The 27959-nt window shown below is 40.5% G+C and overlaps 1 protein-coding gene across 1 annotated transcript; it reads right to left on the reverse strand.

Moving 5' to 3' along the window:
* Nucleotides 1–1779: 1779 nt before the first annotated feature.
* On the reverse strand, nt 1780–27929 carry ATP7A (ATPase copper transporting alpha). Its single transcript, XM_065689347.1, has 23 exons — nt 27873–27929; nt 21441–21577; nt 18321–18810; nt 16868–17602; nt 16360–16539; nt 15185–15348; nt 14495–14656; nt 13816–13892; nt 13449–13674; nt 12747–12980; nt 12368–12459; nt 11821–11948; nt 11505–11659; nt 11066–11200; nt 10043–10237; nt 9644–9826; nt 9119–9332; nt 8318–8464; nt 7401–7543; nt 6870–7073; nt 6152–6269; nt 5769–5871; nt 1780–5004 (listed from the first exon to the last, which is right to left on the reverse strand). Exons 2-23 carry the CDS (start codon nt 21546–21548, stop codon nt 4728–4730), a joined length of 4470 nt encoding a protein of 1489 aa, XP_065545419.1. The 5' UTR covers nt 21549–21577; nt 27873–27929; the 3' UTR covers nt 1780–4727.
* Between the last annotated feature and the right edge of the window lie 30 nt (nt 27930–27959).

Here is a 27959-nt window from a genome sequence, read left to right on the forward strand (position 1 = left end):
AGGGATTCCTTAACAGTGTGTGCGCATGCACAAGGTTAGCTTTCACCTTTTATGCTAAGTAAAGCGGAGTTACCTTCAGGGAAACTTCTCCGCCTTCAGGGCCAGGCAGGGCCCCTGCTGATTACAAAGCACCCACTGGGCCATGAGCATTACCAGGGAGGAGCACTGGAATTGAAGGACAAATAGGCAAAAATATTAAGATTTATACCCAGAAGTTGACTACTGCTCTGAAGCTTAGAGTTTACATGAAAACAAATCCCATGTGTTCACACCAGCTTTAGCTTTGTCTGGTTTGTGTAATTCTTTTTTGCAATTGCTTAAAATAAATGTTTAATCTTACCCTCACTGAGGCCAGGATGGGTTTTGTACCCTTGGAGACTTACTATGCCTCAGTCAAGCTTTCCTTCCACAATGCACATGGCACATATCGTATCCACCCTGCACACAGTGACAGGAGCTTGAGGCTGCAGACCAAGGGACTTTTGATCTATCTCACTGAACAATCTGCTGCAAATCCATATGTGGAGATATATGAAAAAAAATTCTAGCAGATTTTTTGCTTTATTTTTTTTTTAAACTCAGTCATAATTAAAAGAGACTGTTCAGTTTGAAAGAAGAGGATTCACAGAGTCTCTTAACCTGAAATAGCTAAAGGCCTAAATTAAACAAACCTAAATGCTTTGGTTACTATTTCTGTGCAGCAAGCCTGTATTTTCAAAACCCCAAGTGCTAAAACCTGTAGGTTTCCACACCTGTTGGGGCATACTAGGCCAGTGAGAGTCAGTCCAAGACGATAAAATGACAGGGTTGTGTCTTAACTGAAAGCAAAACTCCTCACCTTGGAAAGGCTTAGATGCAACACAATTTCTACACAACAGCAGAGCTACTGAAGGTGAAGACGTGTTCTGCCTAAAATTAGTGGTTGCTAAACACATCTGCACAGTCCATGGGATCTCCCATAAATGAGCCTCAGACATTCACCTCCCAGTCCACTCCCCCCAGCAGCTTGGTCTCATGGACTGTCTCCCAATCTGCTCTGCAGTGCAGGTGGTTCTGCCCTTCCAGCTCCAGCCCAGAGTCATCACAGACACTGATAGAGGAGACACAAGGCATTCCAGCAGCATCATATCGCGGGGTGGCACATGTGGCCTTTCAGTTGAACAGTGCAGAGGAAGGAATGGGGAGAAGTTCTGCACAGCTGGCAGTAGAATCTGTTAAGTCAGCAAAAGAAATACTTGAAGGAGATCATAGAACATGATTGAGAACAATCTTTGGATGGTATATTTTTATTATATAGTTCATAACTGCCATTACAATGATGGAGGCAGAGTCTTAAAATAAGTGTGAGACTGCATGTTGCTAAAGAAATGTAACAGCTCTAACATTCCTCAACACACTCATTTCCCCATTCTTCACACCAAAATGGAATATTAAAAAACTCATCAGGTTTAAAACATTCCATTGGAAGTTCTAAGCAAAAAAAAAAAAAAAACAAAACAAAACAAAAAAAAAAAACAAAACAAAACAAAAACAAAAACACAAAAACAGAAAAACAGGTTTTAATAAATAGAAATGCTCTCTTGATTTCGTTGTGTTGTGTCAGCTTCCCACTCTTCTTTGTATAAAATATCAAGTGTTTACTCTTTAAAAGTTTATTGGTAAGATTCAAGGAGCAAACTTTAAAGCCTGGAGTATACCTACTTTGTTTTTTAAATAGAGCACAGGTTTTATAAATAGCTAGGTACAGAAAACAATAAAATAGACAAAGCAGTAATACAATTGGATGTGAAACTGCACGTTTCCATGTGATATTTCAATTATGAATCCAAACTGTCTCCAACAGGAGCAACTATTTACATATTAAAACATTTACATTTGGGAAAAAACAGCTCCCACATTACTCCACTTGCACTGTACATTCAAACTGAACAATATTTGGTTCTTCAACATAAAGCACCTTATATTTTAAGAACAAGATAAACATTCTGTGAGTCAGTATCACACTTTTGGACAGGGAGTGTTGGACAAAGATCTGGACTCTGGATTTCTTAATCAGCTACGCATTACTTAAACACTGAGTACTAAATTCAAGTTCAAAAGACAAGTCCAGACAGATTTTCCTAAAGAGGAGTACTGGATGGAGATGGATTGCCTGGGTTGGAAAGTCCTGACCACTGCTTTTCCTGGCATCCCTTAATACAAGCCTCTTTCAGAAGTGCAACAGCGTTTTGCCTTCTACCGACACTACCTCTAACAGAAGCTGTCTCCCAGACTAACAGCTGTTACAGTGAAAAAGCTTCACCTCAACTGAAACCTTGATTGATCACAAGCACCTTATTTATACACCGGTCTTTAACTTAGTGATTTCTTCTCTCCTGAGTTTGATCCTCTGACTGTACTTACAAGCTGCTATCCCATTACCTCTCAGCCAAGTATTTTACTGCTCCTTATTCCCCCATAATCATCTCTGCACCTCATTAAGTATCCTGCTTTTGAAAAGTAACCTTATTTTGCTGTAATTGGACAAATGCCAGGTTTCAGAGAAAATGGAAAAGCCTAGAAAAACACCTGCACTGGGAAAAAGCTGGCAATGAAACTAGTATTCTACTAAACATTCAGCCTACCTACAATTTGAACAACAAAAGGCAGAAGCCTAAGTGCTCTAAAAATATATTTGGAAATAAATTAACAAATTCTTCATGCTGCTTTACCTAGCAACCAGGAATTTACCTCTAAATTACTACTCTATTTCCTGCAGGAAGAACATGATGCCTGCCATTTACATGCTATACAAACCATAACCAGCACCTGCAGAAGTGAAACCCCCCTCTTGAAAGCATGGGATGCCTGGATCTACCTGGTGTCTTCACTGCGTGATCAAGACCAGCTATCAGCACAATCCAGACAACAGTACATAGAGATTTCCCTTTCATCTGCAGAACCTTGCCAAGAACACCACTGAGAACAAGTGTGGATAAAGAAGAAAACAGAAATCTTTGGAAACATAGTTGTAGAGCACTAAGAATAAAACCCACCGTCATACGACCAGGTAACTATCTGCTTTGTAAGAAACAACTTTGCTGCTGAAAACTGAGAACATCATCTTATGGAATGACTTTGCAAGTAATCTGTCTCAGCATTTCTTAACACTACAAAATACACATAGATAAATATAATCCACTTTAAAATATAATCTATATTCACATAGAGATATTAAGAACCTAAAACCTGCAAGAGAAATAGGTTGTTTCTTAAAACAAGTAGCAGCAACAAATGATGATGTTCTCCCCACTGCAAGGTATCAAGCACACTGATTTACTAAAAACACATTCCATAGCACAACTCTTCTGTTTTCATACACTGGTATTGTTCTGTTCTCAGATAAAACCCAAAAGCTACTTACTTAAGAGATCTTACATACTCAATCTATGTACTGACATCAGACTTCAGGTTAAAAACTAGAACATTACAGACATCTCCTTATTGCACTCCAAACTGAGTATTTCTCCTCTATAAGTACAAATTAGAATTGCATATTTACACCATGAACTATATTTTGTAATGCAATTCACCATTACTGAACCTAGCAATTGCTGCAGACAGCCACCTCAGCAGAGATTTAAAAAAACTATATTAAGTAATAAACAGGTAGGTAGCAACTGGGTGATGAACACCTCTTCCTCACTAAGAATATTTTTAATATTAATAATTTAATGATCAAACCCTGCATTCTGATACTTCAGTAACAAAGATTGTCTTAACTCAGAAAGCCTGGATCTAAACAGCCCAAGCAAAGGAGATTTAGATCAGTCCATCGAGTAGAGTCTGGACCATTCTTGGTATTCATACACTCAGTATCTTTACAAGTAATTGCTGTTAGTGCAGTATCTAACGTAATTAATTCTTTGATGGTGTCATATCTGCAAAGACTGAACTATAAAGATTTTAAAGGCAACCTGTGGTGACAGCACTCTATTCTGGTTCACTTACGGAGTGCTAGTAGATACTGGTAGTGAGCATTAACTACATTGCTGCAGTCTTAAAAGCTAAACATTTCTGCTATATTACATCACATTCATACTGCATTAAGATACTGCAGGAATTTTTGGCTTAGGAGAGGTTGAGAATGAGCAAACCTCCCAACCCATTCAACCTTCAAGCAGACAATCTTAGCAGTAGGAGTGTACTGGGGCATGGAGGTGTACAGTTAAACATTGGTATGATGTCAAAGCAAACCCCAAACCTCTCAGTTATCTCTGCCTCACAGGAATCCAGATCACAAACAGTGAGATGATTTGAGGCTGGGAGTGTAAAAAGCTGGAACCAGATGTCTAAAGAAAAGGCATTTGTGAGGAACCGTTCCTGGTAGAAGGCAAGCTGTGGGAATGAGAGGTGTCCTGGAAGTTCTGAAGTAAGGCACATCTATCTGCAAACACAGAACCTTCAGCATTTTGCAGATGCAGTCATTTGTAATTTTTAAACAGAGTACTAAACTTGACTGTTAAAAAACAGAAAACAAAACCCAAAAAACCCCACCAAACAAAGAAACAAAGTCACTGGAAAGTCACTGAAAAAAACCCAGCTTTCTGCAAGAAGAAATACACCTGAAAAGCCCTCCAGAAACAATCAGTACATGCACAGATATCTAGGCAGCTGTTTTGGCTGGTTTTCCATTTTGCTTCAGGGCTTTTTTGCTTGGCAGGGGTGGGAGGTAAGGGGCAAGTCCTTCACAATGCTGTGTCATCATCTTCTCCAAAATCTCCCACCAAAAGTGAATGCTTATCTGGTTCACTAAGGACTACACTGTTCACTGAACGCTTGTCTGAAAAGAGAGAGTTTATAGAGGCTCTACTGTAGTTGATGATTCGATCCATTAAATTCAGTTTAGGTGAGCCTGTCCCAGTCTCATCAATTCCAATGTGGACACTGATTTCCGATGGGCTCTTGTGTCTTATTTGGCCACGGGCCCGGAACTCAAGTTTCTCAGGACTTGGTTTCTGGTACCTGAGGAAGGAAAAAACAGAAGATGCCAGATTTAGCTCAGGCTGAAGAAAAGTACACCAAAATATGGAAAGTAACTACTCTACATGCTATAATCATGCACCAGCCAGAGACATTTATAATTTGATCTATTATACATTGATGAAAGTTTCAGATTTTAAGGCTACTATCGAACCAGAGGCTAATTCTGTGCTTTTTGGCCAGGACACAGAACAGGTAAAGCTGATGCACATCACTCAGTATTTAACTGCTTAAGTGGTGCTGAGCATCAGCAAAACATCCTGGAAAATGCATATACTGAGAGTGGACTGCTGCAGCTGTCACTTACCAACTCTTGTGCTCTCCTTCTGAGAACTTGTGTTAGGTAAATAATACAAGATATCACAGTGCTACACTACTTCTAACCGCAGAGTAAAGGAACAGCAATACAATGACAAATGCAGCAGCTTGGCTTCCTTACTACAATAATCCTCTGTCAGTGTGGTGTTCACAGCTGCATTGTTTCAGAAACCAGAGTGTCCTGACAAAGGCCACTAAGGAGTTCTCTGTTGTGAACACACTTCTGACTTGTGCATTTCTCTTCACATGAGAAATGACATTTTCAAACACTACTGTCTGAAGCACTTCGGATCAACTGACTCCTCTTGCTGCTGAACACAGACCTGCCTGAACTGTTCTGTCACAGCCCCACACTTATTTTCTGCCACTCTTAGTTAAAGACCTGAGCTTCAAATCAAAATTGCAAACCACAAAATGTTCATACTCACATCTTTAACAGCAAAGAAGAAAGTACAACAGAAACAGAGGAGGCAGCCATGGCTGCAGATCCCATCCAGGGCTGCAAAACCAAACCAATGGGCAGGAAAACACCTAGAAAATAAGTTCAGAGCAGGAACAGCATTATTCATATATTAACATACACAATTTCACATGGACTGTCTAATTTTAATTTTATTTCTATATGCTAATAAATAGCCATAACGTGGGAGGACAGCTCACAAGTATACCCCTGCAACACCCCCAGGCAGAGAACTCTACACTTATTGACAGTCAGAAATAGAGAAAATACTCTTCCACACAACAGTAAATCACTGCCATCTTCTGCTCACTAAGCACAACCTTACTTTACTGCAGGGAAGCATTCACATACCAGCAGCTATGGGAACTCCAATGAGATTATAAATTAGAGCAAAGACAAAGTTGATCCGGATCCTTTTCACAGTTTTCCTTGATAGATCTATACTTGCTACCACATCCATCAAGTCATCCTGCAAGTTAATATGATTATTAGAGAGGTCAACGAGATAAAAGAGGGCATAATGTAATTATCATACCATCATACTCACACTTTCAAGCTAACTACCATACACTGGATGTAACAGACTATATGTAGTAAGTATTTATGTTGCTCTAGTTTGTCCACATAGAGCCCATAGGATCAGCCCCAACCTTATTCCAGATGTCACTGTAATCCAGTAACACACACGGCACCACACAGTTCAGATCTAGACACTGACCACTATTTCTGTCAAGGGGTTGGGTGCTGATATGCAGGAAGCAGTGACTGTAGCCCTTGGAGGTACTGTGGTATGTTACTGAAATGTAATTTACATTTGTCAAAGGTCGCTTTTTCCTCCTCTGCCCACCCTCAAACTTTAATTACCCCAAAATTCTGTGCCCAATGCCCAGAAAATGGGAAAGTTTCCTTCATAGGATAAGTATCACTACCCTAAACAAACATGACTAAGGCAAATTCCGCTCCAGTTCTCCTGGCTTATGAAGGTTGTATATGCCAGCAGTGTCTGAACCATTCAAGACATCCTGGGCCTTCTAACACCTCTCATTTTAATGAAGCACTCATTTCTTACCCTAATTAGAACCACATCAGCTGCCTCAATGGCTACATCAGTACCCGTGCCAATAGCAATTCCCACATTGGCCATAGCAAGAGCTGGGGAGTCATTGATGCCATCTCCAACCATGGCCACCCGCTTTCCTTCATCTTGCAACTGTTTCACTTTGGCTACTTTGTGGGAGGGAAGAACCTCTGCGAACACTTTGGTGATGCCAACCTGAAGAGAGAGAAAATACAAACCCGTCTTGCAGCATTCCTACTTGCTATCAAAGCTTCTACCTTTAATAGCAAGGTCAAAACCCACACTATCACTCATGAGCTAAGTATCAAATCCATCTAATATGAAAATAGCTCTGAATCCGAAGTTGATTCTGCTTCCATTCAAAAAGGCTTCTTTTGTTCCCCTCCCCTCTTACTTGGAATGTGTTTACTATTTTTCACAACAGCCCAGTTGTAAGCCAGCCACAAGTGACATCATGACACAACATGCTTCCTGTGAGTGGTCTGTAGCAAGCTGCAAACCCAAGCACGTGTAACAGCTTACCTGAGAGGCAATAGATCTTGCTGTTTTGCTGTTGTCACCAGTCATCAGGACAACTTCTAATCCCATACTCTTCAGAGTGTAGACTGCCAGCTCAGCTTCTGGTTTCACAGTATCAGCAATAGCTATCAAGCCACAAAGTACTCCTAAAAGGACAGAATGTGTTTGTAATTTTTTTACCCTAAAACAGTAACATCCTTCTCCCCTCATAAGACCAATTCCAGAAGCAGTAATATTGACAGTAAAAAGCAGAACAAGAACAGGTAGCAGGCAGCAGTGTTTAAGGCAATACAGAACATGGACTGTCCAGCAACAACAAAAATATCCCTTTTTTTCTTCCTTCTCTTTGAAGTCTTTACATCATTATTTAACTAACACTTAAGTACCATTTTAATCTAATTATATTAATATTAACATAATTACACAACCCAAACATTTTAAAGTATTAGTTAACATTAATATTTAAGATGTTATAGTAATTATTAATATTATTAACAATATTATTAGATACTAGGAAAAAATTCCTAGTGGCAAGACATTGAAACAGGTTTCTCAGAGAAGGCAGAAGATGGCTGCCTCATCCCTGGTAGTGTTCAAGACCAGGCTGGACAGGGCTTGGAGCAACCTGCTTTAGTGGAAGGTGTCTCTGCCTGTGGCAGGGGGTTGGAACTGTGTGAGCTTTAAGACCCCTTCCAACACAAACCAGGCTGCGGTTCTATGACTATGTGAAACTCTCCTGTCAACTAAGAAAGGCAGGAAGAAGTCTCGCATATGGAGGGTTTTATAAAACTAGCTAACGATTTCTTTGCATCCTATTATTCTGCTTCAGGTGTAACTTCTATGATGTTACTGCTTACTACTTTCTGTTCAAATGGCGACAAATCAACCTCTGAATAAAAAAAAGACAGCATTGAACTTACCATCAACAGCTGCTAGAACTGCTGTGCGACCTCTCCTCTCATGTTCCATCATGGCTTTATCCACCTCATTTTTAACAACGAGGCCGTTTCTGCTCATCCATTCCCGGTTCCCAATGAGAACAGAGTATTTCTGAGAAGTCCTAGTAGCTGAAGGAAGAAAATACAATCCTATCATCATATAGATAACCGGGAAGCTTCCCTCCAGCTAATCCTGTCCAGGTTCTCCCAGTACGCACTGAAATATCATTACAGATAATCTAAACACAAAGTATATTTTTCTCAATACTTTCTGCCCCACGAGTCTTTTCATGTGTCCTTGGCAAGAAAAACACTAACATTTCTTCAGTAATGGGAAGTTACTATGTTAGTGGACCAAGAATCACAGGTCAAAGGACAGTAAAGGACCGAGTGCCTTTCTCAGCGCTTCTAATGTATATTTAGCAGCCCAATATATAAGGAAGACCTAATCAATGAACTGTTCTGGATTGAAAAAAAGTCAGTTCTGCAAATATACATGATTTTGGCTAGCAAATGGTAATTTAGGATAAAGCGAAGTAAAACCAGAAAGAGCTGAAAGACAACTGCAATGTGATCTCCTAGCCCCATATTCAATGTGAAACTTCAAAATCAAAATGTTCCAAGTGATGTGTGACCATGACAATCACTGGTGACCAACTATTTCAGATATGCCTTGATGCAAGCCCAGTTCTCCAAGGCAGAAAAAAATTACTTAATTCTTAAGGATCCTGAAGAAAAGAGCAAGAGTTATCCACTTTATTCTATAAACCAGCGTTAGCTTACCTGGTAGCTCAGCATCCATAATCAAAGCAGGCTGCACCGATTCCTCCACGTTTTCCTCAATTTTCACCAGTGTCACATTTTTAATATTGTTTTCTTCAACCATTTTATTTTTCCTGTAGAGTAATCCTTCAATATTGGTGACTTTACAACTAATGCCACAGCCTGGGACTACCTGAAAGTCTGTACATGTCCCAAGGGTTTCCGCATCCAGCTCCTAAAGAAAGAGGATGTAAATTGAGACAGTTTTAAAAGATACAAAAGCATTCTGCCTTTACAGCCCCCTCAAAATAAAGTGCAGTCAAACTAACACAGGAGCAGAGAAATATTCAATCACCAAAATGTAAGTTTGAATATCCAGTGCCTCTGACATGGTGTTAAGTGGTTTATATGGCTCCACAATTTTTATCTTTCCCCAGTGAATATCAATTACTTTATAAATAACTCAAGACTATTCATACACATTAAGTGCTGCAAGAGAGGTTCTTCCATAACACAAACTACTCTATTCCTGTATAAGTAACTTACCTTCTTGCAGTATTTTGTAATTGCTGCTCCAAGAGGATGCTCACTGTTACTCTCTGCAGTCCCCACTATGGCCAGCATTTTGTTATGTGGTAGTTGGCTGCCCTCCACTAGAAACTTCACCTGTGTCACTTCTGGAGTCCCATGAGTAATAGTACCAGTTTTGTCAAATACAACCACCTTCACCTGCAGCAAAACAAGAAGACTTCATTCAGTGAACAAAGCTTTAATGTGTAGCTTCCTTAGAAAACCACCTAATTTAAACTCACTGCCACATGCTGGCAATACATCACTTACTGCCATGTGCTGGTGTACATGTGGTGATCTGCTCGGGCAGCAACAGGGAACATGCCACCAACACCAGCCCTTGGAGTTCTTGTAACAGTAACCCACATTTCTTACCTTATGTGCCATCTCCAGGGGCTCTCCTCCTTTGATCAGTATTCCATTCTGTGCTCCTACTCCAGTACCAACCATCACAGCCGTGGGGGTGGCTAATCCCAGAGAACAGGGACACGCAATGCACAGGACTGTGATGGAGGCTTGGAAAGCAAAGCGGATTATCACTTCGGCAGCAGAAATGCTCTTGTTGTAACCCTGGTGGCAGAAGTTTTAATAGTAGAAGAAACTGAACAACGGATGCAACTACGCATTGCCTTTGACGTTAAAATACCTGCAAATATATAAGCTAAAGTATGAATATTAAAAAGTAAAGCTCAGGCAAATTATGCAAAAGCTAAAATTAATGACTAAAAGACTAATTAACTACTAAGTTCTGTTCTATACTGCATATGCCCACAAACAGTTTTATTTATAGGACTTTTTCCTAAATAAGGTACCACACGCTACAACTTTTATGCTGTAATGTAATAAAAGATACTCTATCAAAAAATATATGCAGCAATGAAGAAAGAGGATATAAAGATTGTTTTCTTGTAAATGAATCATTTCTAATCAGAAATAGTCACGAACCAAGAAATCCGTGATCTAAGCAAGCCTAGGTACACATTAGGATGGTCCTGATCTTCCTCTAGCATCTGTAATGAAGATAAATCCCATTGATTTCGAAGAGGAATTAACATAGAGCTATGCTGACAAAACTTGATGCACAACTGGAGCTTGTGGCACAAGAAGCTTCTGTTCCCCACAGAGAAGGGATGGAAATGGAAAATGTTAATGCTAAGTATTTACTATTTTAAATTGATTTCTTCTTTCTAATACTAGCTTTCAGGAGTTGATCAACAACTGTAAAGCCTCTTTAAGTATAAATGTAGGAGTGGTAAGGTGTAAAAAATGTAACAACAATAATTACAGCCAGCCACTGCCTGCAAGGATAATTCAGAGAAGGAACCACTGCAGTCTAACAGACTTGCAGGCTAACTATTTATTAAACATTTCAAAAGGTGTTTAAAGAGATTTACTCACCAGAAAATATTTTTCTACTATTTCAAAATCCACAAAACCGATTATAATCCAGGCAAAAAGGGTAACCACAGAGACAGCCACAATACAAGGAACAAAGTAGCCACTAAGTTTGTCTGCAAATTGCTGGATAGGAGCCTAGAAAGAAGAAAGATGTCAGCTCCAGCAGCATTATGCTTACTCTGTGCCTTCAGACACAGACACAATCAGAGCTGCTGTTTGCAGCACAGTTGGCACATCACACTGTATAATTATGTATTTGCTTAATAAGACGATGAGACTTGGAGCTGTAGATTGTATCCAAGTCCTTATTCAGCAAGATACTTCATTATGCAACTGCAATTCAGATCTAAACCATCTTGACCACTCTTCCAAGTGATTCGCCATGCTGATGCCCAAGTGATAAGCCAAAATCCAAATGTTTCAGTTGACAATACTCTACCTTTGAGGTCTGAGCCTCCTCCACCAGTTTAACGATCTGGGACAGAGTTGTATCAGCTCCAACATGGGTTGCTGAAATCAGCAGTGATCCATTCTGGTTAATAGAACCTGCAATAACTGTATTGCCAGGTTTTTTAGTCACAGGCATTGCTTCACCTACAAAAAGGGCAACAAAAGATACCAAGATAGATTTTTCAGGAATACTATCATAGCTACCAACTCCTAGCATGCAATTAGAGGAGTGAGAACATCAGTTTCAACTTCCCTTCTCTAGATTAAAGAAAAACATTTTTACACTTGTAAAAAGCAATGCTTACCTGTGATAAGAGATTCATCTACCATGGAGTGTCCTTCAATAACACGACCATCCACTGGGAATTTACCTCCTGGGATCACTTTGACTATATCACCTCGTTGAACCAGTTCGACATCAACTTGCTCTTCACTAGAATGACGTACAGTGTTTTTAGTAAGAGACTGTCAACTGAAGTTACCAGGCAAAACCAGTTGTCACTACACACAAAGCATAATCCCACTGGTTGACATTGTAAGTGTATATAAAAATTGCCAGAAGAAAGGCCATTTTAAAGAGCGCTATCATTATTTTATCATCATTTTAGTTACTCTCTAGTTGTGAAACCCACTTTTTTTTTCTTATCACAGCAAAACTTAGCAAGATTCCAGTAAACCAGACAAGAGCAGAGTTACTTTTTCTGCATTTTAACATTAATGTCTGGCAAATCTGCCAGCAAATCTGAAGTTATTTGCTCCATAGTTCTACAGAATGGTAACATTTCTCTGTGAATTAGGCAGATTAACAACAAAAAAGGAACAACAGAAAAAGCAAATGACAAAGCAAGATACCTTAAAAGAACGTTATCGGGGCCCAAGGTAACAATAGTAGCTTCAGTAGCTTGTAATGAAATTAGTCTTGCCAGTGCTTCTGATGTTTTACCCTAGAATAATAATTTTCATGGTTTTCTGACTATGCTATTGAAAGAAATTGCTGGGTAAACAACAACTGCATGTGTTGCAATTTACCCTTTTAAAAAGACTTTCTTCAGACAGACTCATATTAAGTCATTTCAGATTTTTACTAGTTACTGAAGATGAATTTACAACAAAGAAGGTTAGAAGAATCTCATAAAGCTTGTTCATGGGACTTGTTTTAAGGTACGCAACATTCTGAAATGACTCTTAGTGTCTTGCAGCTTGTAGATACCATGGCTTTTGTTTTTCTTACCTTTGCAACATGCTCTAGCCACCGGCCCAAGGAGATGAACACAAACAGCATAGGAGGTGTGTCGAAGAAAGTTACAGGGTTCACTTTTGCTTTCTCAGCCATTGCAACTAGAAGAACAACAAGTGAGTACACGAAGGCAATGGTGGTTGCCAGTACAATGAGCACGTCCATGTTTGCAGTTTTGTGCTTCACTGCTTTGTAGGCCTGGATATAGAAGTGCCAGCCTCCAAACATCTGTAATAGGAGCATCAGTTGTATTTTATATATATATATATATATATATACACATACACACACACACATTTATAAACATGTATCTAGTTTTATATATATACACACACATTTGTGACACACAGCAGCAGCATTTCCATAAGAGAGTGAGACACCCATTTTATTTGTGTTATTTGCCTTCTCCATCTCGCCCTGAAAAAAATCCAAGCTCTAGCCAAGGGCTCTGATCTCTCCCATAGTACTCCTGAGTCTTCTCACCTCCACACCATTCCACCAGCTCCTCCCTGTGCCCACCAGTGCAGCTGGGCAAGCTGCCTCAGATGCTGCATAGCACCTCTACGCTGCCTGGCCTGCCCCTAACAGTCCCTAGAACCACCTATTTCGGCCACAGCAGAACCACTTCAAAAGAACCACTATAATTACAGTCAGTTTTAAGCCCAGTGAAGTAGGAGTTGTCATATTCTCACTTACCTGTACTGGGACACAGAGTAAAAAGGACAGAAAATTCATTACAGACAATCCTGGTAGAAGCTGGTATTCCAGGACCATTGAGGAGTGAAGAGCCTCCACTTCCTCACTGCTCATGTTGTGATGCGCGTGAGCATCTGAAAGTTGACTGTCCATCACCATCATGTAGATCATCAGCCCCATGACAGGGATGCAGAAAACCAGACTCACAACAAAAGACCTTTTCCACCTCAGATTGAAAAGAAAAACAGAATTGGTTTGCAGGCCAGTGGGCAATGGTTTAGCAAGTCTGCAGAGTCACATAAAAATATCGTTAAGTTTTGCTGTTGCTTAAAGAAAGAAGAATCTAAGTATGTTCAGGAATACTTACTGCCTTATTTCTTGCTTGTGATCTAGATGACTAGCAGATCTATCTTTTTTGACTAAGGAAGTGGTGAAGCCTAAATCCTAAGGGGAAAAGGCATAATAATAAAAAAAGAGAACAGCCTATTTTTAAAGACTTTGTGCTCACAAAGTTATTGTCAGATTACTGATGGTGTTAGCCTTATATTTACATTATTACTACCTGTAATGTGATTGTTACTAGTTTTATTTACCTTGCAAAGACAGAAAAGCAATCTGATGTAGAAATCTCCCTTTTTAGAACACTAAAATGCTATTCTAAAATGTGGGGTTTCAAAATGTTTTTTTCCTAAGGCACAGATGTAGAGAAATTGAAGGAGAAAGCCAAGAAATTTATCTCAATTTCACCTCTCCTGCTACAGCACTCATGGATGCGCTTTATTTTTCTGCAAACCCATAACTGGTATCTTCAACTCTACCATAGCCTGGCTTTCCTAGTATTTCTGTATAAAAGCTTAGGCAAAGTCATAACAGAGCATTGCTTCTGAGCTAGAATACATATTATCTGCAGAACCCTGCACTAATAAGATAGCAGATGGAAGGAGAGACACAGATTTTTTCCTTTAATAGTCTTTCCTCCTGTTTCTGGAATACTTTTCAAAAGACAATGGATATTGTACGAGACTTGGTGCCTTCACCAGACTTACCTTTACCACTTGTATAACATCTCGAGGACCTATAATCTCAGGATCATATTTGATGTGTGCTTTGTTGGTTGCCAGAGCTACTGAGCAATATAAAACACCATTAGTCTTCATGAGGGTGGATTCTATTTTGTGTACACAAGAAGCACACGTCATTCCCCTCACCTGGAAAATAAAGGTTCCTTCCTGTTACCAAAGCCACAGGTTACTCAGTAAAAGCATCTTCAAAAGTAGGAAAAGAAAGAGTGCTTCTGACCATCCTGAATTACTTACTGCATGTTTCTGGGGTGTGAAGCAATGAGGTGGAGCTCTTTAGTTAAGGATGAGAGAGCACTATAGATGAGACAAGGTTATGAAGCTCTGCTAAAGCTCTGCTAGCTCTTGAAGCTCAGAGCTTGGGCTACACTGAGTTCAACTCAGCTACAGAAAAGTAAAAAGGGAATTCCTGAAATAACCAGAGTAACAAAAATCCCACAGGAACAGTTCTCTGACTTAGTGTAGCAGAACTGAGCCAGCACAGTTTGCAAGACAGGATGAGTTTGTGACACATACCTGTTGTACTCTTATACTTTATTCTTTGTAAGTTAAGCTCTAATCTACAATGAACGCTTTAGGAAGTGAATACTCACACAAGCACATCCAATAGATAAAAGTAATAAAGACAGGGGTGGTTGGTTTTAACTATTAGCTTACAACAAGCTCCAGAATCCCATCTCCTTCACCACAGTTTTCCATCACAGTAGCTCCAAATCCCAGCTCCCGGATGAGCTCTGCAATCGCTGAAGGGTGTATGACAGCAGGATTATACCTCACTTCTGCCTTCCCTGCCATTAGGGCAACAAGTATGGAATGTATTCCTAGAAAACAAAACGTGTGAATGGCAGATCATGTTTAAAAGTCCCAGTACACTTCCAGTAGCAGGATGGCACAGCAGCAATTGACTGAAATTGAGAAAGCTACCACAGTGGAAGTACAGAGAAAGGAAAACATCAGCATTTTTGGAAGATACAGCAACAACACAACAAAAGGACTTAAGCGTAGGTGTGGCAGGTGAAGTATTACTCCACCTGAGCTGCATGGTTTTAACAGTCTAATTACAGACATTCAATCTATGCTATATGAAAAGATTATCTGGTTTTACTTAAAAGAGTCTTCTAAAATACAGTTCTGCCTATTTTTGTGATCTGCATTTACCATTTCTAGAACCCTGTTTCAAAGAGAGAACACGTATGAGAAAGGGCAGCTCTAACAATGTGCAATCCTACTGTACACCAACTGAAAAGGATTTAGATTCATCCATTTTCTAGGATGAAAAAAAAGATTAAATTCCAGGTTATCTTGGAACACAGCCATCTTCATTACAGTGATTAAACACAGTCTACATTAACAACTCTTCGTTACATCACAGTTATGCAACTTTTTGTCCCTGCAAATATAATCATCACTGACAGAAGACAGACAGAGTTGTCCTGACTTGCAGAGCTAAAATTAACTGTCTCTTTAATCCGTATTACTACTGTCCTTCTCTAATAATTCGCTTCCTAACACAGGCATAATGCTTCTGCCTTTAACCTGGGCATGTCCCTCCAGTAGAAAAGACTTAGTTTAGTTTCACAAGGATCCATATTTGATCCTTATACGCTTTCTGGAGCACTCCAACTCCTGCTTTTGCAAAGGCAGAGGCATTCTTCTCTAGCCACAAAGCAGCAACAACCACACTGTTATCATCCTATGTTCTCACCCATGAAACAGCAGCAATGGCACTTCTCTTGACAACCCACCCGTATAAAAAAGCTGTACCAAAGCTAGATGGATTCTCTAAAAGAAACACTCAGAAGCTGAACAGATTACACTGACATGTATCTTACCATCTTCTCTCCTCAGATTTCTCTCAATGTTGGCCACACATGAAGCACATGTCATTCCTGTGACCTGGACATAGCACTTCGATACAGTCTTTGTCTCTTGTCTCACAAGATAGGCTGGTGACACTTTGGAGGGAGGCTCAGTTCTGTGGGATTCCAGCTGCACTTCAGGAGAGGGTTGAGCTGAAAAGGAGATTGCAGTTCAGGACATTGTGAACAGCCACAGCAATGAGGGTGAGCTGGCACTGCCCCAGCAACAAATATATGCTGCTGTAAATTTAAACCAAAAAATGAAATATGCACATGCCTCTATTTCCAGGTATCTCAATCATTTTTAATTAATCTGCTATACTAAAGGAAGTGCATGTGTATTTCATTATCTCAGTGAAGATAAAAAGCTTTTCTTGGCATGCACAAAGAATGTGCCAACTACTAAATTTCATCTTGGGTAGTACCAAATTCTAAACAAAACTGCATAATCCTTTTAAATGTAAAAGTTTAATGTCATTACCTGGTAAAAATGCATCAAATCCCATATCCTCTATTGCAGATCTCAAGTCTTCTGGGCATGTTTGCAGAGGGTCGTATTCTATAGTCCCATTATGGTTTGTGAGAGACACATGAATAGATCTGACACCTGCCTTTTGCGATAACACTCCCTCAATGGACTGCACACAGGAGTTGCAAGTCATTCCCTCAATATTTATTACAACAACTTGAGTAAGTGGCTGGCTGGCATCCTTCAAAGCTGGATGAGGAGACTTCAGTGTAGACACCAGCGCGGGGAGAAGTGCTACGTTGTCGTACTCCTCAGGAAGGCTGACTTTAAATGTCTCTGGAGACACTGCCTCTATGGCTCTTTTCAGTACTTCTATGCTAACTAAGTTTGGGTTATAGTTTATAATAGCAGATTTCTTCTCTAATGAAACAACTATGCTTGTTACTGATGGGAGTGCTGATATGGTGCTCTGAATATTGAGGACACATGAATTGCAGTGCATGCCATCAATCCTGAAGACAACTGTCTTTGTGTCGTTCATACTTGAGGTTTCTTTCTGTGCTGTCTCAGAGCCTTTGGTCTGAGTATTCCTCAGCCTCTCCAAGTCAATGGCACTGAGCTTGAGGGGTTTAGGCTGCTTTTTGAAAGATGCTGTGAAACCAGCAGCTTCAATTTGATGCTTTATTTCTTCTGCTGTAATCAGATGAGGCTGGTAGACAACAACAGCTTCCTGATTGTCCAGGGACACTGAAAATTAATAAGTGTGCATTATTGCCCTAAGCACAAGCAGCACATTGCCCCAAGAGCAACAGATCTTGTAAAACGCTTTGAATGCTTTAAATGGTCAGAAACCTAACTGCAATGGAAAGGAGACTGAATTGGTTTGGTAAATATCAAACGACTCAGTTCTTCAACCTTTTTTGTCTACTACAACAATTTTCCACTCCTCTTTTCCTCAGGTTTTTGTTCTTTCCCCAGGATATTCACAAATAGCACTATTATTTCTTACTGAATTTATTCTTTTATCAAGGGTCTGTGGCAATTCATTTATGCCAAAGCTATTTATATTTTTCTCTTGCCTTTAAGATACAATTGCATACATGCCAATATTAATACTTAATTGAACAGAAAATATAAAGTAGGATTAATTAGAATACAAAAAGACATCTGGTATTAGAGGTTTCAATAACTGGTAATAAAATTACAGAACATGACTACTCCAGGCTCCCCACCAAAATCCAAAGCAATCACTGAATACTTACACACGTGTAACAGCAACAGCCTTACGACAATTTGGGCCCCTTTCTTACTTCCTAGTCCAAATTAAACATGCAACTAAATACCAGGTACCACAAAGAGTAACAGTCACACTAAGCTATCTAATTAAACTCAAGATATCTCCACGATGCTGTTGGGGAACAGGTTGATCAACTCCAGTTTACCTAAAAATACACAAAGGTTTTACCTTTAATCCGCTGAATTCCCTGCAATTTGCCAATCTTCCCCTCGATGGTGCTGGTGCAGGAGTGACAGGTCATCCCATCTACTTTCAGGCGCAGCACAACGCTACTTGCTTGAGACCAGCTGGAACTTTCACAGGTTCCAGGTGTTACCTCTGGTGCAGAGATACTTAAATCCACCCCTGGGACCATTTGCATAACCTGCTTGCCATTTACAATGGAAGGAATGAATGTCACCACTGCAGTTTTTTGATCAGAGGACATTTTAACATCCACAACACCTTTGTTCTTTAGCAGCGTGCTACAAATCTGTTTAGCAGTTAGAGATGACTGAGTAGGAATTGTAAGAAAAATAGTGTCAAGTAAAACAGGTTGTGGATTTGAATCAGCTAATGTAGCATCAAATCCCATGTCATATATTGCTTCCTGCAGTGTTGCTGGAGTCTGCAGTTTGGAGTCATAAATGATGACTGCATTCTTATCCTCTAGAGATACCTGGTGAGAGAAAAAACCCAAACTAAGTTAGCAAACTGCAATACTGAGGGATGACAACTTAATACCCTACATGAGACTAGAAACAACTTCTACTTGCATATATTAGCAATACTTGTTCAGTGTAATTTTATACAACAGTACTCATCTTGGGGAGTAAAGCCACACCAACAGCCACCATGAAGTAATCTCTACTCATCTGTGCAACACCACAGCTAGAAAGAACATAGTTCCGCACCCCAGTTTCAGCATCCTTTATAAGTCTGTCTGGCCACTTTTACTTACAACACCCAGACAGCATCAACACATTTAATGAAATTTCCAGAGCCAAACTCTCTTGAACCATGATGACTAACCCAATTCAATCCCCAAAGCAAAAGGGCCCAACAGAAAAAACTCTAATCACATGCACAGTTCTGCAGTTAGTAGGAACTACCCTCAGGCTACGAGGACGGAAAAAAACACTCTTTGACACAGAGCACAGAATGTAAGTAGCAGTGAACGGAGCGCAGAGTTTCCAGGCATCTCAGGCACAGGCTGTCACCTTGCTCTGAGCAATAAAGAGCATCAGACCACACAGAACAAACTTCAGTTTCGATGTTCGATAGATGACAAACATTAAGGAAGCTGATTTTCCTTTGTACATTTTGCTGATCCAGAGACCTCCTGATTTGGTGTTAACCTTTCACACCAGACGGTACAAATATCCTCAATTTAATTTGCTCCCAACTGACAATATATCAAACACAATTATTGCTATTTCCAAAAGGGAAAACCGATGGCTGCCAGAGGCCAAACACATTATCATTCAATTCTACCTTTTCTCTGGGCAAAGATACAACTTAAAGAGCACAGTCATGATTAGATTAGATGAGTTAAACCACTGTAAAAACAACCTTCCTTCGTTTTTTGTCCCAATTACGTGCCTCAGCAGAATTACCAACATGGACATTTATTGGTTTCATTGCAGCTGGAGGCAAAATAGCCTAAATGCAGCTCTATTTGTGTGTATCAGCCACCTAACATTCATCTCCTGTGCTGACCTAATTCATAATCACTGAACAAAACCCTGGTTTACTATTCTCAGAGATTTTTCTGAAACAAATGATCTGGCTCTGCTGCTGTAATGAGTACAATGACTACGCATGATCTCTTACAGTCCTGTTTCTTAGGGTCCTGTTCTACTCAGATTAAGTTTTTGTAATACATTTTCTTGCTAAGAGGGGGATTAGAAATAGTCTTTCCCTTTGGGTAAGGTATTTTGTATTAAGAATACAAAATTCTTACTACTCTCCTTTAAAAACCTGCTTCATTCCTTATGTAAAGGACACTATGGGATGCACAATGTCTTCAAGCAAGTCAAAGCAGGACTCTGTCCTTCTCCTGTCTCAAGTCATCTGCACATTCTCAGCACAGTAAGAGTGCAAGGTTGATAAGATTACATCTTTTGCTGGAATAAGGGAGAAAGGGAGGATTCTGAAGTCAGATTATTTAGGGCTTATTATTTTACAGATGTTTTAAGCCTTCATTTGACTTCATGCTTGTGGACACCTGGTGATTTATCTGACCATACGATGCCAAAAATGTTAACAGTGGTATCCCTAGCTCTAAAATGGTCTGTTCAGTGATCCAAGGTTCTGGTGTCAGTGCAGAGCCTCCTGTCATGTTAAAGCTCCATACTGAAGGGAGATGAAAAATGATGTGTCTTGTAAATATTGGAATTAAGCTCTGCCATTTTCTGTTGCTGCTGCTGTTAGGACTGTTCTTCCTAACACAGGTTAGGTCGTAAGACTAAGAGGAATCTCCCAACTTTCAAATGGTTTCCCTTTTTAAAACTACTATAAAATGATGGATTGTGTCGGAATGATCAGCTCACCCTGGAATATTCTACAGTCCAGTATTTTGCCCATGATAGAAAAAATACTAACAAGATATTGGTATCAAATCAGATCAAGGAAGTCTGGATTAAGGGCAAACCAAGTAGCTCTGGTAACAGTTCAGGACTACAGTTCTGCTGCACTTTCTCTCCCATTTCCTCACAAACAGTACAAAGGAAAGGAAACTTCTAATGCTTAAAAGAGCTGGCTAGACTCCTTTGTCACCTGCACTACCTGCTACTCTTCTTTCATGAACAACAACAAAAGCAGCTCTATTTTTCATGGTAAATCAACTACCACATGACAAACTGGACACCTCAAGCCCACAAAGGCTTTTCAACCTGTGTAAGTGACCTCTGTGCACTATCAGTTTGAAAGAAAAGGCTTGGAGGCTTGTGGGCAAGCAGACATTTATTCAGTGGAAGGGATAAGGACAGCTTGTTCTTCTCCAGTCTAAGCTCTAGGGGTTTTGGTTTATCCTATTTAAATTTTAATTGTTGCCTTTTTTGACTTCTCTTAACTTCACAATCCTGAATTCATTGTGAAGCAGAAAATTACCTAAGAGTAGCAGATAATGACTTAGCTCCCACTGTAGTGAAGTGAGCACTTGCTTTTCTCTTATACCAGAAACACACTAATGCACTTCTACCATCGGCTTCTCATCTTGCCACGTATTTTCTTCCCTTGGTGCATACCTTGCCATGGTTTCTCATGTAAGATCAAAGCTTTGTAAGAAATAGTGATAGTGTCACTTACTTTGATGTTATGGATGCCATTCAACCTCCCAACATGCTGTTCGATGGTCTGAACACAGGAATTGCATGTCATCCCCTCCACGCCAAGGACGATGGATTTCACCTCCATTGTGAAACTCTACTCAAGTCCTCGCATTGCTGTTGGCCAAAAACAATTAAAACATTTGTTCTTAAATTGTTTCACAAAGATTGAAACCAAAAAGGGATTTAACAGATGCTTAATGCTGGGCTACAGTGGGAGGAACAGCAAACTTTGATGATCAACTGAGTGGCTGAAGTTAAGCACATGCTGAATGTGGTTTTTTTACCATGGGGACTTATCTTGGAAAAGTAAATTACATGAAATATTAACAAGGTTTAACAAAATTAATTTTCTTGCCCCTTGGTGATGTTTCATAACTGTTCCCTATTACAGAAGGTCTGAACGTTTCTGGTTTTGCTTTGAGACACGCTATAAACCGTGTAAGAATACAAGGATGTTTCATCACAGAAACAGGTTTACCTCCCTAATGCACAAAACGCAACACTGCAGCCTCATCAACAAGTCAAGACAGTATAAACCTCCGAATCACTGAAATCCTCCATAGATGAAATATGTATTTTTTTCCTTTAATTGCAGTGTGTGTGAAGAGCCAGGATCACAGAGCAGATTTCTGTCAGCCACTAACCTGTGGGAGAATTTAACTCCCAGCAGAACCAGCAGAAGAGGATTACTTTAAGCTCACATGGTGGGTCCTTCCTCAGGCTCATCTGCACACTCAGAGGTACAAGGTAGTTTTAAAACCACTATAAAGCTACCCAAGAAAAGACATACCTTCATGTCAACATATCAAAATATGCTCCTTACTGCTTACCTCAGTTCTTCCATAAGGAATGCTCAGTCCATACAGAGCAAACAAAGACATTATTGTAATTGCACTCACAGAGCAAGGAATATTCCCACAAGGCTGAAGTACAACTAGTTTCAAAAAGCACTTGATGTACAGTGTGTTTCATGAGCACAGACACATGTATAGCAAACTAAAATGAGACACAGGAGTCTATCACAGACAGAGTTAATCTGTCCTCTAGTAAGGTTTGAATAAAAGGGAATTTAAATGTACTTCATGTACATGACCAACTCGGAACTGCCCTGACAACTGCACTATTACTGTGTTTTGACAATAAATAAGAAGTAAGGACAATGTGAGGCTGTGAGCTGCTATCTAAAAACAATCAAAGGTTGGTAAGGTGTTGCCTTGGATGAGAGTTGGCTACAGCTGTATATCAGCCAGAGTCTGCTGAGCTCCAGGCTATCTTCCCTGCTCTTCGGTGCATGAGACTCAAGCTACAGTACAATATCTGTTGTTACAGGAAGCAGCACTGAAGTCTTTTCTTAAAGTCATATGTCAATCTAACAGCAGCCACACATGTAAGATGGTGAACTGGTGCTATTGAAATGATTACAGCAGCCACCAGCACTGCTACTGAATGCCCACCAATACATAAAAGATTTAACTGATTATATATGTAAAAATAACATATTTATACTTGGTTTTCTTTTAACATCTACTGTTGTCGTTTGTTAGGGACAAACTATTTCCTCCATTGTCTGAGCCTGTCTCCTTGTGCTGTTCATTTCACATACAGTCCCCCCACCCTTTTTTGCACAACCTCGTATTTTCCTACATAGAAGGCAGCATGTGGAAAGACAAACAGCGATTATCAGAGCTATTCTACCTTAATGCCCTAATTAACTAAATAAAGTTTGTAAAATGACTTCAAATATGATGGATGCTATTTACAGAAGTGCACAAAAGTACTGTGATTGCAGTAATTCAGGACCACTCAAAAGCATGTTAGAATGCTATTACATCAATACAACATCCCATTTATGTTTCAAGTGTGTGCTTTGTACAGACACAATCAAACACATGATCTGCTGTTCGTGTTTGGATTTAATTCATAAATCAAAACCAAACAAGCTGCAATAATTTAATCATTTTTTTGTTGGGTTACTGAGGTTTTTTGACTGCTCGCCTGGGATCAACTGATCAGGCCCCCTGGCACTAGACACTGGGTAAGCACTGGAGAGAAAATCTTTTCCTAGAAGAGACTCTTAATTCAAACATGCAAAAAGCATAAAGGCCCAGGAGAAGAAGAATTCACTTTTTTCCCCTCAAGGCCCCAGAGCATTAGGACTGAATCCAGAACTTCCATGCTGGAATTTATCTGTTGGATTGCACAGCCTCTTATTTTTGTTCTCTGGCTTTTAGTTAAGAAACACAACAGGATCAATATGTTGACCAATATGCATGCATCCTTAGCAACAATGTTGGTGAAGAAGATGACAAACACTGAATTTCACTTGCTCTGTTGTAAATTGCTAACAGCTTTCATACCATTTTTAAAACCAGACTTGTCTAAAAACTGAGGTGCATTCAAATCTGAAGGCAGAAAAGGAGCCGTTTGTGAGCAATGCTGCCTCTTCACACCAGTTACCAGGCTGTTTTCTGTACAGCCTGAGATTTCGGAAGACCAAGGTGTCTGGAATTCCAGTGCTCCTGATGCTTTAGAGAGCTGCTGTCCTCAGAATAACGTACAGGGTTAATACACAGCGCCTGTAAGTCTATGTATATCCTTTTTCCTCCCCTTACAGAATTCCCAGGACAAGGAGTTACATTTAAAAGCTAATACATGGTTACATCTGAGACAGTGTTCTACTTTGTTATATTTCATTTAATTTCTAATGCTCTGCCTCCCTCACAGTGCTTCCTGGTAGAAATACTTTGGCTAAAGCTTAAAAGAACTCTTTTTGTCATAATTTCCTCCTCCCGACAACATTAAAGTAAGAAAAACGCATGACTAAGCAGCCTGAAAAGTATTTGTTACACCAGTAAGTTATGACTAAATGCACGCAAGAGGTGCGCACATATTGACAATATCATCCTAGTTCTCCTTATATGTGTTAATATTTCACCAAGTTCACATGAAAGTCAGAAGAAGTCAGAAGATCTGCATGAGGCTGTGTAACAACCAGTGTATACCACAGTAATGGCTTGAACTTGGAACACTTCATTTCCTCACTCTTGCCGTCAATCACTACGTATCTCTGTTTGCTTTCTCCACCCATTAAAACAATATATAGATTATAATACATATATATCCATTAACCCAAAGGGAATCTCATTGTAGAAGGTGCAGTACTGGTTCTGGAACGACGCAGCTGAAACAATCAACAAAATCCAAAACTTCTGTAATATTGGAAGATTTTTTTAAGTGACAACATGTATTTTATAAGTTGACACTGAAGATCTTTATTAGCACTGACTATGAAGGCAAATGACTGCTAATAAATAACTTGTAATTCAAAGTTATGGACATATTCTTTAAAGTAAGACGCTGAGTAAGTTATGGATCACACACTGTTTTAGGGAAGAACAATGGTTTTATTCTTAACCAATGCGTTGCTCCATGTATAAACCACCTTCATCCTCAACTAGTAAAGTATTTTAGGATTTGATGATGCAAATAGGTGGCAGACTCCCTCCCCCCTTTAATCTACCAGTTGTCTATTTAGAATACAAGAAAGCAAAAGGCTTCAACTCAACTACTGCTACAGTGGATTCATTTTACAAAGAACCTTGACTTTGAACAAGCTTTGTATAAGCTTTCTGTATCCCCTAATACACAATTTACTCCCTTTCATTACTTTCACCTTGTTTTGCAGTGCACAAGGCAGCAGCGCTTCCTTGTTTGTACATTAACACCATCAAGCAGCAGAGCCCTAGCAATAATCTGGCTCTGCAGAACCAAGCATGGCAGGCTACGTGCAGAGAATCAACTCAGCAACAGAGAAAGAGGCTATGAAGGATAATCAAACCAAAACCAGTATTTGTGAATAGACATAAAGTCTTTGTATTGTTTCTTCCAGGTCCAATTTTAGGCATAACACAGGCTTGGGTTTCCTGTGTGCAACTTAAAATCCAAACATCTAATTTCCTTGAAGAAAGTCAACTAGTGTTTCTATTAAGTGAATGATGCAACAGAAAATGAAACAATTTCTACTTCCAACTGCAGTTTCTTCCTATGCAAAGGAAAACTCAACAGTGACCAAGCATAAGGCAACTGAGAAACTCAAATTCATCCCTCTAAGCAATTTATGTTCTAACAGGAGTCTTTATTTAAAGTAAAATATCTGAAGCAAGACAAGGCTTGATGAAGACAAAGTTGTCATTCACAACCTCTCACTATCACAACAAAAAAAGGAAGAAAGAAAATATGAGCAATGCAAAGAGGAAGTTACAACACTGGTAAAACCCCAGACTCTCTTTACTCCACAAAACACCACTTTAGTGCTTCTAGGATCCAAGCTAACCAAGGTACCACAAACACACTCCATGCCTGTTCTAGGATCAGTAAGGACACGTAAGAAGTGCTTTACAAGGAGGGTGGTAAAACACTGGCACAGCTTGCTCAGAGAGGTGGTGGATGCTCCATCCCTGGAGACATTCCAGGCCAGGCTAGATGTTGTTCTGAGCAACCTGATCTACTTGAAGATATCCCTGCTCACTGCAGGGGTTGGACGAGATGAGCTTTGAAGGTCCCTTCCAACCCAAACCACTCTATGACTGTATAACTGGGAAGCTCACAGTGTTTCTGGCTACACGCACACCTTCAGTTTTCAGCACAGTTTTCTGTATGGCAATAGCTTGGATTTATAGCTACTGAAAGAGGTCAAAGCCAGGCAAAAACCACAAATGCCAGAAACAGAATCTGTCCGATTTAACTACAACCTTTAGAGTTTATTATATTTCTAAATGGCCAAGTCCTACTTTATAGCTCACTTTAGTAGCTTGTCTTTCTGCTGCTGTAAATAATTATATTCGCTGGAAAACTGTACCTTTCCCTAGAAGTCTGTAGAGACCTAAGAAAAGGAACAAAGGACAGCATGAAAGGAAAAGCCATATCATCCAATCCTTGGGCTGGAGAATGGGTTGCAGGTCCAGTATGAATGGATTGCAGGTCCATGGTTATACTCTGCTCATACTAGAAGTATGAGGCTTAATCATTGAGGAAGAAACTGCACATCTCTAATAATGCGCAGATAGCCTCGTGATACTCCAACCAGGTTGTAATTCGTGTTGCTCAAGACTTTAACAAGCCTTGCTCAGTCAGCACACCATGGAAATTAGTTTGAGGAACCTTATTTCTATACAAGCTGGATGAAAAGCGCACCTTGGAAACATTCTCCTGCACTTCTATTGAGCTTTGTAATACCCGAACAAGTAAAAGGCTTTGTTAAGGATTTCTCTCATGTCCTTCCACCACCTCTTCAAGTCAGAGTTTAGGAAGACATAAACGCTCCCCTGGAAGAATCACAGCAAGTATTAAGAACAGAATATAATTTATAAAGCCTACTTATCCAAGCATACTACAGCAACGGAGACGCCTCACTGTTGAGCTTAGTCTCAAAACACAAGGCAGAACAATGTAGGATGTATTATACAAGTGAAAACAGCAGTAAATTACATGTAACACTGGCTTTCACTTTCCTGGTTAACCAACTGGGAAAGGAAAAAGCTTCAGGTCTTCCATCTATACAGCAAAATACACTCTAATCATTGATTTCTAATTGAACGGTGTTTGTGCTCACACAGTGCACTGCAATACACACAACACAATCTGGATACAGACAGGCAATAGTTAAGATGGGTTAGCTCTTGCTCACTTTCATGAGATTTTACCCCAAAGCATCATAAACAACGATCTGCCCTCCTCCAGAATAGTCGCACTGTGTTTTGTAAGAGGCTCTGTAACTTGTGCATTCCAATCCATTCCAGGTCTTTCTCTGAAGACCTCCTACATTAGAAGAGGTGCGTTTCCAAGCCCATGCACACTTAACTGTATACCAAGAAACAACGAGACCTTGCCTGTGGATGCCCGCTGATAAAACCAGCCTGTTATGCTTCCTTCTGACTCCCGTTTGATACTACCCAGCCTGCCGGCACGGGCTGCATCCCAAAGGAACCGCGGGAGCGCCGAGGCGACTCCCTAGCATCCCTGCGTGCCCAGCACAGGAGAAAACACCACGAAGGCAGGAGCAGCTGAGCAGGAAACGCCGCTGCGGGTTCAGAGCCGTGCTCCGGACCCGGAGCCCTCCCTCGGTCTGCTCCCGACAGGCCAAGTCACCCCCGAGCGCACGCTGCCCCCGGGAAGAGCCGCGCAGCCTCAGAGCCGGGGGGGCTCTACCCTCACCCCGCCGGGCTCGGCCGCGGGGGTCTCTGAGGGAAGGCCCGTTCCGCGTTCCGCGCTCCGCCTCAGACAGGAGCGCAGCGGGTCCCCCCCTCCCCGCTGAGGGGACACGCAGCGCAGCCGCGGAGAGCCGCGGAGAGCCGCGGAGAGCCGCGGAGAGCCGGGGCCGCACACGCCGCAGGTCCCACTCCGCACTCACCACAGCCCCGACCGCTCCTCGCTGCGACGGGGTCGCGCCTGGCACCTAGCCCCGCCCGGGCCGGCCGTCATGTGATCCGCAGCGCGC

Source organism: Lathamus discolor, chromosome 9, assembly GCF_037157495.1.
Source record: "Lathamus discolor isolate bLatDis1 chromosome 9, bLatDis1.hap1, whole genome shotgun sequence".
NCBI lineage: Eukaryota > Metazoa > Chordata > Aves > Psittaciformes > Psittacidae > Lathamus > Lathamus discolor.

Coding starts and splice junctions, on each gene's coding strand:
- ATP7A (XM_065689347.1), bottom strand. CDS start 21,548: ATGGAGGTGAAATCCATCGTCCTTGGCGTGGAGGGGATGACATGCAAT. Junction 15,349..16,359: donor AAATCTGAGGAGAGAAGATG/GTAAGATACATG, acceptor TTTGTTTTCTAG/GAATACATTCCATACTTGTT. Junction 8,465..9,118: donor TATGGATGCTGAGCTACCAG/GTAAGCTAACGC, acceptor TTCTTCCTTCAG/CTACTAGGACTTCTCAGAAA.